Below are 19,740 nucleotides of genomic sequence, written 5' to 3'. Positions count from 1 at the left end.
AATAATCACACTAGGTGCTAGCCCTAGTCCCACCCGTAAGTCTGATGTTTAACGAAATCATTTTCTCTTAAAAAGTTAGCACAACCAAGCCACCGAATAAACGTATCGAAAACCAAACTAATACCAATCCAACATAAAGCTTCCTGTACCGTAACGCATTTGATAATCCATTGTAGGCACCAACCTGACAAGAAATTTCACCAAATCGATTTTTTTTATATGAACTAAAAGCGCCAGGATGTTTAATGGCAAGACCAACCAGCTGCCTCAATGTCCATTTCTCAGACAAATTGATGTACCACAAAGCTTCTGAATGGTACAATCCACCTTGACAATACAAATCCTACGTTGAGACACAGAATATTGTGACAGACAAACATCAAAAGAAACACTTCTAATTTTACTCAAAAAATTTGTCAAGAAACAAACAAATATCAACTATTCAGCAGTTGGTAATTTCCAAATACCAGTAAATAGGCACTAACCGTAACCAAAAATTATCTCACATCCTTACAACAAAGTTCTGAAGAATACTGAGCTACCAGATTGAGATGGAACCAACTGAACAAAACATTCCTAGTGAAACATTGTTCCTTCCCAAGTCCAAATAACCTACTTAGCCATTCAGCTTCCCCTGGTGATTACTCCAACCCAGATTTTGTGGAACCTGAAAATTTTTAAAGACGAAATTTTCAGTTAATGAAGAAAAAGCAAAACAAAATCTGTAATGCCCACAAAAATCACCCACGCCCAAACAAAAAGCTATACAATCATTCATCCTCCTCAAAGTTGCAAACTCGCAGTACCAGTTTTAAGACAGAAACATGTCTCACGTGTTGTGAAAACTTACCATTAAATTTAAGAAACAGAGATTTTGAAATTTAAAATTTAGTGGAAAACAAAATAAAATGCCAAAGATTAAAATTTTCTATTCTCTATTCAATTAAAAAGTGAGACAGCTAGCGCTAAATACCTGTATGGCAAATTAGTATCGATTGTAAGATTTCCCGAAGTCTTCACGTCTCTGACGTTGAAACCCACCATAGTTGTCATGAGACCTTGAAGGATGATAATCTTCCATTGGGTTTGTATACCTGCCCCTTGAATCCATAGGTACACTGGCCCCAGCATAGTGAGGATTGGTTGAGGAACCATCATAGCTGGAATAGTTATGCTGCTTATAACCACCAAAACCTGAGATAGACATTTGTTCCCGCACTTGCTGTTGACGCCTTTGGGCATCAAGTTGAAGAAAATCCTCCCACTGTTTTGCATGCATGCCTCTTAGATGAGTCAGTTTCTTAGTGTAATTCTCTGTCATCTCCCTCATAGTCTGAAATACATAACATCACAAGCAAATTAATTGTGTTCCTAGTTCATACTGCAAACAGCCAGAGGGCTTGAATCTTTGTTTTTCATGAATGCGGAAGACCTCATAACAGCAGTTTTATATAGGGGAAGAATACATCTTTATATGAAAAAAAAAAAAAAAAAAAAAGTTTACAGACAATGGTTTATCAATACTGAATATATTAGCTACATGGTCATGCCTAACATTGGACCCAAGACTTTGTGAATATAGCCCTTAGTAAACAAGAACAAAAACAAAAATTAAAGAGGACAAGGAGATGGGGGGAACAAAGAGTCAAAGAACCAGCATCACCTGATAATTTGAGGAAATAAATATAAAATGCTAACTCACTTCTGAGTCTATCCTTCCAATAGTAAACCTACATGGAATATGCCTAACACCAAGAGAATGACAACTCACTCAGATTGTGTCTAACAGAGTCCTTTGACTACACATGAATTAGAGCCAACATATCCAGCAGTTTCAGGTGAACATAAAATACAAAATACTTAAGAGCTAGGATTTTCGGTTGAGGCAATTATCACAAGAAGCATGCATTACACTGAACTTAATAACATACATACCTCACGATGCTTAAAATTCTCTTCATCTTCTTCCTTGTCCCGAATTCTCCCAAGTTCCATTGCTTCCCTCTTATACTCCACCTCTAAATCTTCTAATGTCTGCAAAAAGGTAGGGTGTTCCATCTGACTGGTGGAATGCATATCAGATCCCCGTCTCTCAGTATCCCATCCATCATTCCTATAACCAACCATGCTCTGATTATGACCATCATATGAATTATACAAGTTGCCAGCATAAGGGGGACCACGAGGAGATTTAGAATGGCTTGAACGACTTCTAGCTCCATCATTACCATAAGCTTCATGAAATGAACATAATGTTAAGCACTTGATTCGAGATGCTAACATAGATGGTATCTTTAACTAGACATACTATCTTATATTCACATAGTGAATCGATCCGTTGCAATCCAGATATGCTTTCAGTAAATAATTTCGTTTTGGAGACAATCCGATCAATTCAGACCCACTCACGAAAGTACTTCAGATTCGAACACATAATGCTTGAACATAAGAACTTACCTCTTGCTGCAACAAATGATAAGCGACAAGCAGAATCATTAAGAATTCAAAGTTGGGAACTAATTGTTATAAGTCACATAAAATGACTCCAGGGACCTAACAAGCTACGAGCATGGAATTACCAGCTTTCTATGGATGCCGTAAAGATACCCTATGCTGTCCCTACCTTGTGGAGAACCCCTTGAAAATTTCTGAAGATCTTCACGAACACGGTCTTCTACAACCTTATCTTGCCTACCAAACCGCTGGTGAAACTGTGATGCATTATGTGAACTCGGATGAGACCTTTGGGATTCAGAGCGTCGCAACTGTGTACCAACAGGATTTCGTTCAGGTGACCTAGACCTGCTCCTGTGAGAATTAGATGAACCTCTCTGGTCACCCTCCTCCTTAATAACTTTGTGCACTGCATCTACACCTTTTGCCAGAATTAACCTATCCTTGCCACTGACAATTATAAATTTCTCCTCCATTTTAATTTTGCAACCGATGTCCTTTTCAATCCTTTGTATAACTTTCTCTGTGAAAAGAGCTTTGACATGCTTTTCTCTAGCAGGTACCCTTTCAAAAAAATCTTGAGACTTGCGATTTGCTCCGAGAGTAGAGGGGCACCCCTATATATGTACCAGGTGACATAGGATTGAATAGAAAAGAAAAGTCAAAAAAGAAAGTTCTCAAAAAATAATATTGGTAAGAAAAACGAAAATCTCCCCCACCACCATTCTGAATGCATGTCTCTGTTGTCACTGGGAAAAAGATGTTCAATGTTGGGGTTGAAAGAGGTGGTGGAGAGGAGAATCCATATTGATTGAACCAAATTTAAGACAGACTAAAATAAAGAAAAACTTCAGCATCTTAAAAACAGGTTCACTAAAACAAAATAATTAACTTGCAGGCAGGCACAAATGCAATTTTACTTAGGTCCAAGTTGGCCTGGTATAGGCTAATGTGAACCTGAAAATAAAGTAGGAAGCTAGGATGTAAGAATGAAAACTGTGCCAATCATAAAAAGTATGAAAAACATTAAGCACATTCCATCAAACTATCAATAACTAAAAGCAATTTGTAGCTAATACAGGAAACAACCAGTCTAAATATATAAACGTGCAGTGTACGTATGTATGCTTCTATGTATGAAGCTAATATACAAATTTTTGTATCAGATACATCTACCAGTCATTTTCAGGTAAATGACACCAATACCTGAGTAAAGTGACCTGATTCTCCACATATTTTGCAAATCATTTCTTCTTCTTTCCTTTTCTTCCAATTCCTTTCAGTAGCTTTTGATTTAGCCTCCCAAACCTTAGCTTCTCTGCTAGTGAAATCAGTCGGGACAGCATTTGGGTCACGTGACTCCTCTTCCTCATCTGAACCTGCATGAGAACGCTTGCTTGGTTTTGCCCTCTCTACAGAACTGGCAACTGTGGTTCCTGGTGGGCCAGTATATTCCTTGTACAGTTCACTAAAATCATCATCATCATCTGGATCCGGTCTTTTTGCCATGCAAAATAAAGTTAACTAAGTATGACTCCTGCACTACCAGCATAAATCTTATCTAATCAAGATCCAGAACGGAATTGAACAAACTGATGCACAACAAATGGGAAGACAACATAAAACACATAAATGGTTAAAATTTAAGCATGTCCAATCAAAACAAGCACCTAAATTTATTTATTAAAATTACCGGTGTAAAATCAACTGAAATACTATAAATGCCATATAAAAAAAAAAATAGCATAAAATTTCAGCAGTTGTATAACCTTTTTAAACTAAAAGCAGACTTAATATACGGAATTGGGAATACAAAATGTTTTCGCAACATAAGGGAATAAAGTAATACGAAACAATATATTACAAAAGCAAACATAATACACTAACATAAAATTTGTTATATGCAAAGCCCACCCTTGTATAGATTACGCCCATTAATCATTTGTTTTTTGTTTTTTTTTTTAAACTCCATAGACAGAGAATGGAAACCAAAAATTACATGGTTAATTATGATGATTGATTGTATCAAACTCAAATTACAACCAATTTCGGAACAAAGAAATGAATAATTCACTTGTTCGAGACGGACTATTATTAAATTCCATGAATGATGAACAAAATTGAAATCATAGTACAGAAGGAATTGTAAACAAAAGACTTGTTCACAAGAAATAAATCAGACGATAAGATAAGAAGAAATCGATACCTGAAAAGGACGGGTCGTGCGGCGAATGAGATTCTCACTTCAGCTCTTCCGTCTTCGATCCCGACCAAATAAGAGTTAAACGAGGCAAATAATAAAAAAGTATAAACGAAATAAAGTCCACCTTTTTGGGTAATGTTCATTGTAGATATTCACTTTAGAAAATTACTTTTTTGCCCCTGATACTCTTTACAAATGTTTCATGTGGTCCTCTTATGACGTGCGCATTTTTTCTGAACTCCCGTGTTGGTGCAGCCATGTACGTGAGCTTTTATTTATGCTTTAGAGCGCGTTTGATATAGGGAATGTTATATTACTATAAAGTTAGATTACCTTGAAGATTATTAAAAATATTTAGGAAAATATGTTTGGTTAATTGATAGATATGTTATATTAATATGTTTAGTTAGGAGAAATAAATTAATAGGTATGTTATTTAAATTATTGAATTGTCCTCTAATTAAATATTATTTTTTAATATTGACTATTATTTTGATTATTATAACCCTCCTGCATTTAAAAACTTAGCAAAAACAACCCCATAATAAAAAGTTTAGAAAATCAACTAAGCACCCCCACCAACCCAGCCACTGTCGTCCGCCGGCAACCAACTCAAGCCACCAGCAACCTAACGGCACACGAAAGGCAAAAAATGGTCTCTGTGCGCTGTAAGGTCATTTCCGACCAAAGATCTGGCCAGAAATAGCCAAATATGACAGATCTGGCCAGATGTGACAGATCTAGCCGTCGACGGCCAAATTGATGATGGATTCGGTCGTCAACGGTCAGATCCGTCGATCTGGCAGTCAACGGCCAATCTAGCCGAAAATGCCCATATCGACGCACGTCGGCCATTTTCTGCCTGTCGTGCGCCGTTTCGACGATGGTCATGGCTGGCCACGGCGGTGGTTGCCGGCAACAGGCGGCGACAGGTGGGTGGGGGTGGTGGCTTGGGTGGGTTACAATTTGTTTTGAATTCAAGGGTAATTTTGTCCAAAAAGTTAATTAATTTGGGTGAAATATTAAAAGTCATATTCATGTAAATAAATTTAAAAATCAGGGCATTATTGTCCTAAAATTTTATTAATAAGGGATAGAATTGTAACAAAAAAAGATAATCTTAGTAATCTTAGAATACCTAAGAAAATTGAGGTAATCAAATTACCTCCAATATTATCAATAGTAACCACTATTGATATTTGAAAATTACCGGTATCTTATATTACTTGACACTTGATAACCAAACACGGTATTCAAGTAATATAAGATGACTTAACCCCAGTAATCCCACATTACCCCCAACCAAACGTCCCCTTTTTCAACTCATTATAAACCAATGTTTCTCTAGTTAGTTCTATTATATTATTATTTATTTATATTCAATTATATGATTTTTTTTTTTGTGTGTTTAACTTATAAACAAACTACTAAAATAATTTACATATGTGAATATTTAAAACAACATTACATCATTTTAAAGCAAAGCATGGGATATTTGCTTGAAAGACCCAATATTATACTAAACCAAAATTATTTATATTACAAAAACAATTTAAAAGTAATTCAATAATGTCATTCGCAACATTTCACATGGATAATTCAAAATCCATATCTCAACATGATTTATCATCCTATTTGGTTGCTTTTTAATATAATTTATCCAATTATCAACTCATTTACATGTCCATAATTATATGAGAAATAAATCATTTAAGATTAAAATTTTGACATCAACGAGAACAAGTTAAATCACCCTTCAATTCTCTCGTAGGAAAAAAATACCCAACGAAAATAACTTGTGTCTGATAAATTTGAAGACAATCAACTAGTTATCACCAAGTCACAACTCAGTGCCTCTTTGAGTCACTTATTGTAGGCCAAAAGAGTTGTGCAGACCCAAGGTTTGCTGAAACAACAAGTTGGTACCCAAAAAATTTTGAAATGACAAACAGATACCTTCCGTCATGTGCTATTAGTGATTTATGTTTGTTCATAGTTAAAAGACTAAAATGCCCTTAAAAGTTTGATATTTTAGTTTTTTTATAAATTTCTAAAAAACCCCCTAGGTTTGCTAATTTAACTAAACACCTCCAATATATAAAAAGTTTGTTAAATGACAAAAAACACCCCCACACCTGCAGTGCCAGTGGCCGAAAATTGCGTTACGACACAGACCCCATCGGATCTGTGTCGTAACGCGTCAATCTGGCCTTTTTCGGCCAGATCCGTGGCTGATCTGGCTGTCGACGTCGCAGATGGAGTTTTGCGACCACGACGACCAGATCTAGATGTAGATCTGGCCTTTTTCGGAAAAGGCCAAATCGACACGTCGAGGCCGCAAAACTCCATCTGCTGCCTCGAAGGCCAGATCGACACGTTACGACACAGATCCGACGGGTCTGTGTCGTAACGCAATTTTCAGGCCAGATTCCGGCGGTGGTGGCTGGAATCTGGCACTGCGGGTGTGGGGGTGTTTTTGTTATTTAACAAACTTTTCATATACAGGAGTGTTTAGTTAAATTAGCAAACCTAGGGGTTTTTTTAGAAATTTATAAAAAACTAAAATATCAAACTTTTAAGGGCATTTTAGTTTTTTCACTATGAACAAACAGAAATCACTAACAGCACATGATGGAAGGTACCTGTTTGTCGTTTCAAAACCTTTTGGGTACCAACTTATCGTTTCAGCAAACCTTGGGTATGCGTAAGTCGTTCGGCCTTTATTGTAAGAACCTAGCTATGGGTTACTAGCCACATGAGATTTTTTAACGGTTGTTTTTATTTTAATTTTTGTTATTGATTTCGGATTCTAGAATTTCGACATTTTCTCTTCAACCCATGTCATGTAACATGTTGATTTTATTAATTGTTTTACAGGTTGGGGTTGGGTGCGAGGCGAATCACTTTCCTGTAAGAATTTTTATTTTTCTTTCAAGAACGGGTAGGATATTTATATAAGAGCATCTCCATGGTGCTCTTTATTTTAAAGAGTATCTTTCATATAATTAAATAACATCTTTATTGATTTTTAGATATAAAGAACAAAATTTTTATTCAAATCCAATAGACTCTTTAAATTCTTTAAATTTTAGGAGAGAGAATGTGTTTTTCCAAGAAGAAAACTTAATAAGAGAAATAAATCATAAATAAAATATATAGAAACTTGCAATTTATTATTTAAAATTAGGATAGAGAGTGAAATTTGCCTTGTGGAGAGCCAAACTCACTATTTAATTTATATTTAAAGAATAAAGAGTCTGTTGGACTTTTGTTTCTATGGATAAACTCTTTATAATAAAGAGTTTGGGTCATATAAAGAATATTTTGGAGATGCTCTAATTTGCACAGATCAATATTTAACAAATGGATAAGTTGTTATTTTCTAAAACTGTGCTAGGATATTTGTCTTTTCATCAAACTTGTAGCATATTCATGTGATCTTCCAAAATAATAATTATAAATGTTTATCTCAACGGTGATTTTTCAAATTTTCATTTTGCATCAAGGGTTAACATTTTTATGGTCGAACAACTTACAAGTACAGAATATGGTACTTTCTGTCCTATACTGTTAGTGATTTTTGTTTCATAAAGGGCAATATAGTAATTTTGTACTGTCTTGAAACTTTTAACTTTTAAATTATCACCTTGATTTATGGACACGTGTCCTATTAGGTTGACTTTGCAAAAAAACCAAAAGTTTTACCTCTTCGTTTCCTTCTCGTTTGTCTCTAACTCTCTGAATGAGTTTTTTAATGAAGTTGTTGCCATCATTTGGAGACCATCGGTGACGATAGTGAAACGGAAACCAGCAATAGTGGAGGAGTTTAAATCGACAATAGTGGCAGAGTGAGTTCACTGAACGGCAACGAACCCTAAACAAAGACGATCGACGACGTCTGAGGGAGAGAATCGTGGGGTAACGACGAAGGTGGAGAACGACTGAACTAAGGTCGGTGTTATTAACGGTATAAATCGTCGACAATGACCGAACAACAAAAATCAAAGGGTTAGCCGAAAGTTTCTTCTCGGTTTTCTTGTTTGTTCTTCGGTTTTTTCTTATTTTAGTGCATTTCTAAGTTTTTAGTTTTTCTTATTTGTTCTTGGTTTTTCTTACTTGCATGTTTGGTTGTTTTTAAAGTTTTTTGTTTGTTTGTTTGGTTTAGGGTCATGGGGTAACATTTTAGCAATAAAAATAGTCAAATTCAGAAGAAAGTGAAAAAAAAAATAGTTGCTTAAACCAATAGCAGAGAACAAGTGAAGAAGAAAGGAAATTATAAGAGAGTTGTTGCAATCCCAAAAGACAAGGAAAAAGACCAAACAACCATAAACTGAGCTTGTAAAGGCAGAAACAAATACATAATAAACGAGAAGAAGAATGAGAAAGATTGTTAGTGGATAAAACATACCAATCAAAAGTATAGAGAGAGAGAGAGGTGGACATCAAATCCTAGTTACTCAACTGCTTCAACGATAACTGGTTTCTCAATTTATGTCATGTTATCGCTCAGATATTTTATTATTTCAACTATTAAATTAAGTTAAAACAAAATTGTAGATGTTGTACACTTTGAGTTGAAGAAGAGCTGTCAACTTTTTATCCATGTTATGGAGCTTCGATGGTCAGAGACGATTCTTTCTACTTTAAGAGGTGAGGTAAAGGTTACATGCAGGATCATTGAACCACGTGTGTCGTCATTTAGACTTAATTAGCATTCTCAATCTAACTCTTAACAATAACTTATTTAAGGGATGTAAGCTTATATTTGTTCTTCGGTTTTTTCTTATTTTACTTGCATGTTTGGTTGTTTTTAAAGTTTTTTGTTTGTTTGTTTTTCTTGGTTTTCTTGGTCTTTGTTTGTTTGTTTGGTTTAGGGTTTGTTCTTAATAGACTTAATTATATGATGTCCTTCATTTGTGTGTTTGGTTTAGGGTTTGTTCTTCATTTGTGATGTTTGGTACTACATTTTGTTAATGAGGTATGGTATATCAGCTAGAAAACTAGGTATGCACTGCTACTAGTAGGAAAGAGTACTCAGTATGTGCAGAGGCCTGTAAGTTTACAGGTTGACCACCCGATTAACAACGCCACATACCAATCTCATTGTATATAGCAGTGTGTAATGAATGTTCTTGGTTTTGCATGTTTGGTTGTTTTTAAGGTTTTTTGTTTGTTTGTTTGGATACTTTTGGGTTGCAGGATGAAGCCACAACTGTTTAATTTGAAGTTTTAGTTGTTTGGTATTGATTGTGAGATGCATAATGTGGGCCTTGATGAATTTAGCTACATAGTGTTGATAAAGGATATGAAAAAATGTGTTGCAGAAGCGAATGTGGCAGTTTAGCTTCATCTTGATGAGAAGTTTAGGGTGGAGGCTACTTTACCATTGTCGGGGGAGAAACGTTTAATAGATAGTGATGAGGATGTGGCATTCCTTTTCCAGCAATATAGGTCCGAGGGGTTAAAGGACATTAGGTTGTATGTTGAAGCTTTACCTATATAGTGTGTGGAACTATTGCAACCTTTGCTAGAACCCAACCATACTAAACCTAACGACACTCAAACAGAAATTACCCCTGAAGAGTATTGTGAGGATGACTTCCATTGGAGTGATGCCTCCAATGACAATGAAAGCAGTAATGAATTTGTTGGTGCAGCTGTGAATTTTGATGGTGAGGCTGGTGATAATGATGGAGGTAATTGGAGAGAGGAAATGGCTAAAGCTAGTGATAATGAGGGAGAGGAGGGGGCTGAAACTAGGGGGCATCTATCTGATTATGAGAAAAACAGTGTCGATTTCATAGGGGGTCTAGTGAGGATGAGGTTGCAGTGAGTAGGATGAGTAGGCATATGAAGGCAAGTGAGTTTCAGCATGGGGCGGATGGAAAAATTAAATTTGAGGTGGGGCAAGTGTTTAGAAATAAAATCAATTTTAGTGGAATTTTCAAGGACTACATAATTCAGAGAGGGTTCACAGTGAGAAGGGTGCATAATGACAACCGGAGGATCAAAGTGGCGTGTAAAGAAAAGGGTTGCCCATTCTTTTTATATGGAGCCTTAATGGTTGACAAACAATCATGGCAAATTAGGAAATATGAAACCAACCACACATGCCTGAAAGTATATAACAACCCGAATGTCTTTGCCTCATGGATTGCCGAGAAAATGGGGGGATTCATTCGGTCACACAAGGGGAGTTGTGTTAAGCCCTTAGATGCTGAATTAGGAAGGGTGCATTTTTTGAAGATACATAAAAGGAAGTTGTATAGGGCTAGGAGGTTGGCAATTTGAATGACCCAAAAACAACATGCTAAGTCTTTTGCCTGGTTGTTCAAGTACAACTACATTCTTCAGGTCACCAACCAGCGATCCATGATAGAACTTAGGTTGGTTAAAGAAGAAGACCCAAACAGTCTTACAATTAGAGAAAAAGTCTCACAAAGTCTAGATTCAAGAGATTTTTTGTAAGTTTTGCTACTCAGAAAAGAGGAATTTTGGAAGGGTGTAGGCATTTCATAAGAATTGATGGGTGTCATTTGAAATGTCACTATGGTGGGGTACTTCTATCGGCAGTCTCTACAGATGAAAACAGTGGGATATTCCTTTTGGCAATACGTGTTTGTAAGGTGGAGAATAATGACTCATGGGGCTTCTTCCTTGGACTATTGCATGATTTTTTGGGTGATTTTGAGCATGTTACATTCATGAGTGACAGGCAGAAGGGTATTCTATATGCATTAGAAGTAGAATGGCCAAATGCAAGGAGTCGATTTTGTGCTCGACATGTGTACGCAAACTTCAGAAAAAAAATTCCCAGGGTTCACATGAGGAAATTGTATTGGGCAGTGAGTAAGATTGCAAACAAACCAGATTTTGTTAAGGCCATGGGTAGTGTCAAAGATGTAGATGAGGGTGCATATAAATGGTTGCTTGAAAATAAACCGGACCAATGGTCCAGACATGCGTTTGACACAATAACAAAGTCAGATCACATATCTAACAACATAAGTGAGTGCTTCAACTCATGGCTTGGTAAAGAGAGGGAACTTCCTATACTAAGTCCACTGGAACTTTATTGATGTAGGGTAACGAAGCGGTTACAATGTAGATTCAAAGCCGGTACATAGTGGATTACACCTCTCCCACCAATGGTTCACAGAAAGATAAACAAGATGATTGAGGCAGCTAGAAATGTCAAAGTCCGGTACCCTGGATTTGAAGAGTTTGTTGTAAATGATGAGAATGTAAACCCATGTAAAACTCATGTTCTGGTTTTGGGTAAGCAACTGTGTGATTGTGGAATTTGGCAACTATCGGGAATTCCTTGTGTTCATGCTATTGTCTGTTTGCTACACAAGAACATTTCCCACTATGAACATTATGTTGATAAGAAGCTTAGAATTCCAATGTACCTACAAACTTATGCATACATGGTCCACCTTGTCCCCGACAAGACCAGCTGGCTAGAGGTCAATAATGAATATATTTGGCCACCATACAGGCAGCCCAAGTTTAGCAAACCTCCGAAATCAAGAAGGAGAGATCCAAATGAAGAGTCGAAATCTAAAAAGGTCTTTACACTTAGGTGTAGTGTCTATAGTGTCCTGGGGCATAACAAAAGTTCTTGCAAAAAAAATCCAACAAATGCAGATAAAAGGAAGAAGCTGAAAGTAATACAAAAAATGTCAATTTCATGATATTTTTTCTTTTAATACTGATTTCTATTTTTTCATTTACAGCGAACCTTTGTGCCCATAATGACTGCACCCTTTTTAAGAGCTTGATTTGCAGCAAACTTGTCCCAAACTTCAAATTCAAGGAGTACTTACAACCATTTTAAACCATATAATATTTATGTCAATTGCTTTTTACCTTCACTAACGTTATTCTTACTTCTCTTAATAGGTAAACCAAGTCCATAATGCAATGGGGAAGTTCTTTTGTTTGTTGTAGCAGTAGGTTGTTTTTGTTTCTGTCACTTATTTTTTTTGTACTTTGATTATCCTACTCTAACCCATTGTTTCTATACTTTGTTCAGTGTTTCGAACATGTTGCTTGGTCAACTAAATGTTTTTTTGCCACTTGGATCTCCAACACAACAACTAAAAAGAATAGGTGTATATTATTACTTAACTATAATGTGATATGTTCATGTGCAAGATTATTAGCAGTTGAATTATGGGAATCTGATGAAACATCTGATGTGTTGGAATTGGTAGTAGAGGATTATTTGCAGTTGGGCAAAAGTGTTCCTAGGCATGTGAATGTTAAGGAAGAATTATGTGGGACAGTGGGAATTCTGTTATAGAGAGATCCTGAATAGGATAAAAAGGAGTCGGGAAGGATATTCAAAAAAGTGAAGAGTGGAAAATAGGGGAGGATATTCGAAGTCTAGCATTGTTTTTATCTCTTTTTGTCTTAGTTTTGCTTTGTTGCTCTTTATTTGTGTCATTGGGTTGCATTTTGTTGTTTATTATCCTTGTATTGGCTTGCTGGTTGGCTGATTTATTGGTTGCTATATTTTTTTGGGTTTCTTGGATGATTGCTCTGGTTTATTGGTTGTTGATTGCTATTATTGTGTGAGTTCTTGTCTAAAAGGGTTACTACTATTTCATTGTTTGGGGTTGAGTATTAGAAGGGTATCACATCATTTTTTTTTGTAGTTTCTGTTTCTTTCAAAAAAAATAAAAAATTGTTGGAAATTGTTGTCCTAAATCAAGAAGGCCTTCACTGTGAATACATGGAACTGAGGAAGGATTAGTCTCTCTATTCAAACCCCTGCCGCTGGTTTAATTGTAGTAGAATGCTGGAACATGATTTTATCTTTACAAAATTTTCAGTATTCTCATGTCATTGTGGTTTTTCTTTTTAAGGAATCCAGTTTGCATGATGCAGTCCCATTGTAGTGGATTTGCAATGATGATTTTTGTACTAGACAGGAGCATGTATCTACATTTTATTACATTGGAAATATAGATTTGGTAATGGTGTCATAGATGATTAAATTGCTATTTGGTTTCAAACTAGCATCAGGATTTAGGAGTGCCTTTTTAATTATATATATAATATTTTGATGACCACCTGGTTTCGTCAAATGATAGAAGCCCTCGTAGGCATGATGCATGCTCTTCTTTGATTTTTGATTTTATTTTGTTAGGGTTAATTCATATTTTGATATGAGCATATTGTATGCCTAATCAATAGAGTAAATCTGAATTCACATTTTCATTGATGGCTTGGAAAATTTTTCTGAAAATGTAAAATTTGTGCTTCATTATTCATTATAAATCAGTAGAACTACATCTAAGTTGATTCAAATATACATCTTCTGTTCCCTTTTCTTTTTCTATGCGTATAAAAATCAAGCATTGAGCAATATTGGTTGAAATTTCCTTGAATAATTAGTAATATCATTGTTCTTAACAATGATCCACCCCTCAAAAGGTGTCTTTTGACAATTTTTTGCCTGTTTTTGCAGTTATGGGTGTGCATTTGTGGATTTGCAGGATGGAGAAGAGAACAATTTTGTGCCTGTTTTTGCAGCTATAGGTGTGCATATGGGCAATTTTTTCAAACCTGATTTGAAGTTTGAAGTTTCAGTTGTATATCTTCCCTTCCCTATACACATTTTCATGTACTGAATTCATGGTTTATATTTAGACCTTGAAAATTTAATTGATACTGAATATCATGTATTGAATTCATGTTAATTATGAATGCTTTATTTTAAATTTCTGTTTAAACTGCTTAGTTTTTTTGTATGAATGTTTTCTTTTAAATTATGAAAAATTTCAATTTTCAGCCACAAATGAGTATATTTATATTGTTGCTACCAAAACAGGGATGAATTGGTCATTTGTTGTATCTCATTTTTTACAAACTCATAGGGGCAAAATGGTCATTTCACTAACTCATAATAGCATGAGGGCATAATCATTATTCACCATAATGATGTGGGTATTTATAGAATTGAATAAGTCTTTCAACAAACTTGTAGCAGATTCATGTATCTTCCAAATAATAATTATAAATGTTTATCTCAATGGTTATTTCAAATTTTCATTTTGCATCAGGTTAACATTTTTATGGCGAACAACTTACAAGTACAATCAGAATGTACAGTTTGCCGGTACTTGTCTGTCTATTGTGATTTTGTTTTATAAAGGGCAATAATAATTTTACTGTCAAACTTTTAACTTTAAATTATCACCTTGATTTGGACACATGTCCCATTAGGTTGACTTGCAAAAAAACCAAAAAAACCAAAAGTTTTCCTCTTCGTTTCCTTGTTGTCTCTAACTCTCTGAAAGAGTTTTAAGAAGTTGTTGCCATCATTTGGAGACCATCGCACGATAGTGAAATGGAAACGCAAATAGGAGGAGTGAAACGACATGTGGCAGAGTGAGTTCACTGAACGGCAACGAACTAAACAAGACGATCGACGACGTCTGAGGAGAGAATCGTGGGGTAGACGAAAGTGGAGAACGACTGAACTAAGGTCGGTGTTATTAACGGTATAAATCGTCGACATGACCGAACAACAAAATCAAAGGGTTAGCCGAAAGTTTCTTCTTGGTTTTCTTGTTTGTTTTCGGTTTTTTCTTATTTTAGTGCATTCTAAGTTTTTAGTTTCTTATTTGTTCTTGGTTTTTCTTACTTGCATGTTTGGTTGTTTTTAAAGTTTTTTGTTTGTTTGGTTGGTTTAGGTGTGGGGTAACATTTTAGCAATAAAAATAGTCAAATTCAGAAGAAATGAAAAAAAAAATAGTTTTTAAACCAATAGCAAGAACAAGTGAAGAAGAAAGGAATATAAGAGAGTTGTTGCAATCCCAAAAGACAAGAAAAAGACCAAACACCATAACTGAGCTTGTAAAGGCAGAAACAAATAACTAATAAACGAGAGAAGAATGAGAAAGATGTTTAGTGGATAAAACTACCACATCAAAAGATATAGAGAGAGAGAGAGAGGTGCATCAATCCTAGTTACTCAACGCTTAAGATAACTGTTTCTCAATTTATGTCATGTTATCGTCAGATATTTTATATTTCAACATTAAATTAAGTTAAAACAAAATTGTGATGTTGTACACTTTGAGTTGAAGAAAAGCTCAACTTTTATCCAGTTATGAGCTTCGATGGTCAAGACGATTCTTTCTACTTTAAGAGGTAGGTAAAGGTTAATGCAGATCATTGAACCACGTGTGTTCATTTAGACTAATTAGCATTCTCAATCTAACTTAACATAAACTTATTTAAGGGATGTAAGCTTATATTGTTTCTTCGGTTTTTTCTTATTTCATTGCATGTTTGGTTGTTTTTAAAGTTTTTTGTTTGTTTGTTTTTTGTTTGTTTTTCTGGTTTTTGTTGTTGTTTGGTTTAGGGTTTGTTCTAATAGATTAATTATATGATGTCCTTCATTTGTTTGTTTGGTTTAGGGTTTGTTCTCATTTGTGATGTTTGTACTACATTTTGTTAAGAGGTATGGTATATCGCTGAAAACTAGGTTGCACTGCTACTAGTGGAAAGAGTACTCGTATGTGCAGAGGCTGTAAGTTTACAGTTGACCACCCGTTAACAACGCATACCAATCTCATTGTATTAGCAGTGTGAATGAATGTTGGTTTTGCATGTTTGGTTGTTTTTAAGGTTTTTTGTTTGTTTGTTGGATACTTTGGGTTGCAGGATGAAGCACCAACTGTTTAATTTGAAGTTTTAGTTGTTTGGTATTGATTGTGAGATGCAAATGTGGGCCTATGAATTTAGCTACATATGTTGATAAAGGATATGAAAAAAAAGTGTTTAGAAGCGAATGGGCATTAGCTTCATCTTGATGAGAAGTTTAGTGGAGGCTACTTTACCATTGTCGGGGGGAGAAACGTTTAATAGAAGTGATGAAGATGTGGCATTCCTTTTCCAGCAATATGGTCAGGGGTTAAAGGACATTAGGTTGTATGTGAAGCTTTACCTATATAGTGTGTGGAACATTGCAACCTTTGCTAGAACCCAACCATACTAAACCAAGACACTCAAACAGAAATTACCCTGAAAGTATTTGAGATGACTTCCATTGGAGTGATGCTCCAATGATGAAAGCAGTATGATTTGTTGTGCAGCTGTGAATTTTGATGGTGAGGCTGGTGATAATGAGAGGTAATGGAGAAGGAAATGGCTAAAGCTAGTGATAATGGGGGAGAGGAGGGCTAAACTAGGGGCATCTATCTGATTATGAGAAAAACAGTGCGATTCATAGGGGGTCTAGTGAGGATGAGGTCCAGTGAGTAGGATGAGTAGGCATATGAAGGCAAGTGAGTTTCAGCATGGGGCGATGGAAAATTAAATTTGAGGTGGGGCAAGTGTTTAGAAATAAAATCAATTTTAGTGGATTTTCAAGGACTACATAATTCAGAGAGGGTTCACAGTGAGATGGCATAATGACAGAAGAGGATCAAAGTGGCTGTGAAAGAAAGGGTGCCATTCTTTTATATGAGCCTTAATGGTTGACAAACAATCTGGCAAATTAGGAAATATGAAACCAACCACACATGCCTGAAGTATATAACAACCCGAGTCTTTGCCTCATGGATTGCGAGAAAATGGGGGGATTCATTCGGTCACACAAGGGGAGTTGTGTTAAGCCCTTAGATGTGAATTAGGAAGGGTGCATTTTTTGAGATACATAAAAGGAAGTTGTATAGGGCTAGAGATTGCATGAATGACCCAAAAACAACATGCTAGCTTTTGCCTGGTTGTTCAAGTACAACTACATTCTTCAGGTACCAACAGCGATCCATGATAGAACTTAGGTTGGTTAAAGAAGAAGACCCAAACAGTCTTACAATTAGAGAAAAAGTCCACAAAGTCTAGATTCAAGAGATTTTTTGTAAGTTTTGCTCTCAGAAAAGAGGAATTTTGGAAGGGTGTAGGCATTTCATAAGAATTGAGGTGTCATTTGAAATGTCACTATGTGGGGTATCTATCGGAGTCTCTACGATGAAACAGTGGGATATTCCTTTTGGCAATACGTGTTTATGAGGTGGAGAATAATGACTCTGGGGCTTTTTCCTTGGACTATTGCATGATTTTTTGGGTGATTTGAGCATGTACATTCATGAGTGACAGGGAAGGGTTTCTATAGCATTAAAGTAATGGCCAAATGCAAGGAGTCGATTTTGTGCTGACATGTGTACGCAAACTTCAGAAAAAAAATTCCAGGGTTCACATGAGGAAATTGTTTTGGCGTGAGTAAGATGCAAAAAACGATTTTGTTAAGGCATGGTAGTGTAAGATGTAGATGAGGGTGATAAAATGGTTGCTTGAAAATAAACCGACAATGGTCCAGACATGGTTTGACACAATAACAAAGTCAGATCACTAACTAACAACAGTGAGTGCTTCAACTCATGCTTGGTAAAGAAGAGAACTTCCTATACTAAGTCCACTGGACTTAGAGTAGGGTAAAGAAGCGTTACAATGAGATTCAAGCCGGTACATAGTGGATTACACCTTCCACCATGTTCACAGAAAGATAAACAAGATGATTGAGGCAGCAGAAATGTCAAAGTCGGTACCCTGGATTGAAGAGTTTGTTGTAATGATGAGAATGTAAAACTCATGTAAAACAACATGTGATGGAACACAGGGAATTCCTGATAGTTGCCTGTTTGCTACACAAGAACATTTCCCACTATGAACATTTGTTGATAGAAGCAGAATCCAATGTACCTCAAACTTATGCATACATGGTCCACCTTGTCCCCGACAAGCCAGTGGCTAGAGGTCAATAATGAATATATTGGCCACCATACAGGAGCCCAAGTAGCAAACCTCGAAATCAAGAAGGAGATATTCAAATGGGATGAGACAGAGTGAAGTCGAGAAGGCAGAAGCTAGGGCTGGTTTATTCTCAATTTGCTCCGTTTATTATTTTTTCATATTTGCTTTATTTCAGTACCTTTTTGGGTAATGTTCTTTTTAGATATTAAGTTTAGAAAATTACTTTTTTTTAGAGAATGATAGAAGTATCGAAAATTACACAACGAATCTATGCACCGAATGACGTAGCAAAATCTTGACCGTTGATTAATATTAACCTATAATGAATCAATGGTCAGGATTGCGTCATGTCATTCAATGCACGAATTCGGTGCGCATCCTTCGGTAACTGTAGCATTACTCAATTAATGGGTATGTTATGTAAATTACTGAATTATCTTCTAATTAAATATTATTTTTTAATATTGATTATTATTTGGATTATTATAACCCTCCTATATTTAAAAACTTAGCAAAAACAACCTCATAATAAAAAGTTTGGAAAATCAACCAAGCACCCCCACCAACCCAGCCACTGCCGCCCGCTGGCAACCACCGCAGGCCGCCAGCAGCCGGCAAGGTAACGCCTCACGAAAGGCAAGAAATGGCCTCCATGCGCCGTAAGACCATTTCTAGCCAAATATCTGGCCGAAAATGGCTAGACGTGACAGATCTAGCTGGAAATGGCCACACGTGACATATCTGGTCGTCGATAGCCAGATCGATGATGGATCAGGCAGTCAATGGCCAGATCCGTCGATCTGGTAGTCAACAGCCAGATTGACGAATCTGGCCATTTCCAGCCAAATATCTAGTCGAAAATGGTCATATCGACGCACGTCGGCCATTTTCAGCATGCCGTGTGCCTTTTTGATGACGGCCGCGGCGGTAGGTGGGTGGGGGTGGTGGCTTGGGTGGGCTGCAATTTGTTTTGAATTCAAGGGTAATTTTGTCCAAAAAGTTAATTAATTTAAGTGAAATAATAAAAGTCATATTCATGTAAATAAATTTAAAAATAAGGGCATTATTGTCCTAAAATTTTATTAATAAGGGATAAAATTGTAACAAAAAAAGATAACTCTGGTAATCTTAGAATACCTAAGAAAATTGAGGTAATCAGATTAACTTCAATATTACCAATGGTAACCACTATTGGTATTTGAAAAGTACCGGTATCTTATACTACTTGACAACCAAACATGGTAATCAAGTAATATAAGATGACTTAACCCCAGTAATCCCACATAACCTCCAACCAAACGCCCTCTTAG

At 36.0% G+C, this 19,740-nt stretch overlaps 1 protein-coding gene across 3 annotated transcripts; it reads right to left on the bottom strand.

Annotated features, from left to right (window-relative positions):
• Window positions 1-378: 378 nt before the first annotated feature.
• Window positions 379-18,595, bottom strand: LOC116132607. 3 transcript variants are annotated; one of them, XM_031418268.1, is made up of 8 exons: window positions 18,520-18,595; window positions 4,661-4,692; window positions 3,661-3,996; window positions 2,624-3,071; window positions 2,458-2,463; window positions 1,936-2,234; window positions 974-1,333; window positions 379-667 (listed from the first exon to the last, which is right to left on the bottom strand). In XM_031418268.1, the coding sequence occupies exons 3-7, from the start codon at window positions 3,961-3,963 to the stop codon at window positions 986-988; spliced, it is 1,404 nt and encodes a 467-aa protein (XP_031274128.1). In that variant the 5' UTR covers window positions 3,964-3,996; window positions 4,661-4,692; window positions 18,520-18,595; the 3' UTR covers window positions 379-667; window positions 974-985. The 3 variants fall into 3 exon arrangements, with proteins under 3 accessions (XP_031274128.1, XP_031274129.1, XP_031274130.1); XM_031418269.1 differs by having other exon boundaries at window positions 3,661-3,991; window positions 18,520-18,586; XM_031418270.1 differs by lacking the exon at window positions 2,458-2,463.
• Window positions 18,596-19,740: the final 1,145 nt, after the last annotated feature.

The sequence above is a fragment of the Pistacia vera genome, unplaced genomic scaffold (assembly GCF_008641045.1).
Source record: "Pistacia vera cultivar Batoury unplaced genomic scaffold, PisVer_v2 Contig256, whole genome shotgun sequence".
NCBI classification, from domain to species: Eukaryota; Viridiplantae; Streptophyta; class Magnoliopsida; order Sapindales; family Anacardiaceae; genus Pistacia; species Pistacia vera.
The sequence above is the reverse complement of the archived record's forward strand: the minus strand, read 5'-3'. Positions and strand labels throughout refer to the sequence as shown.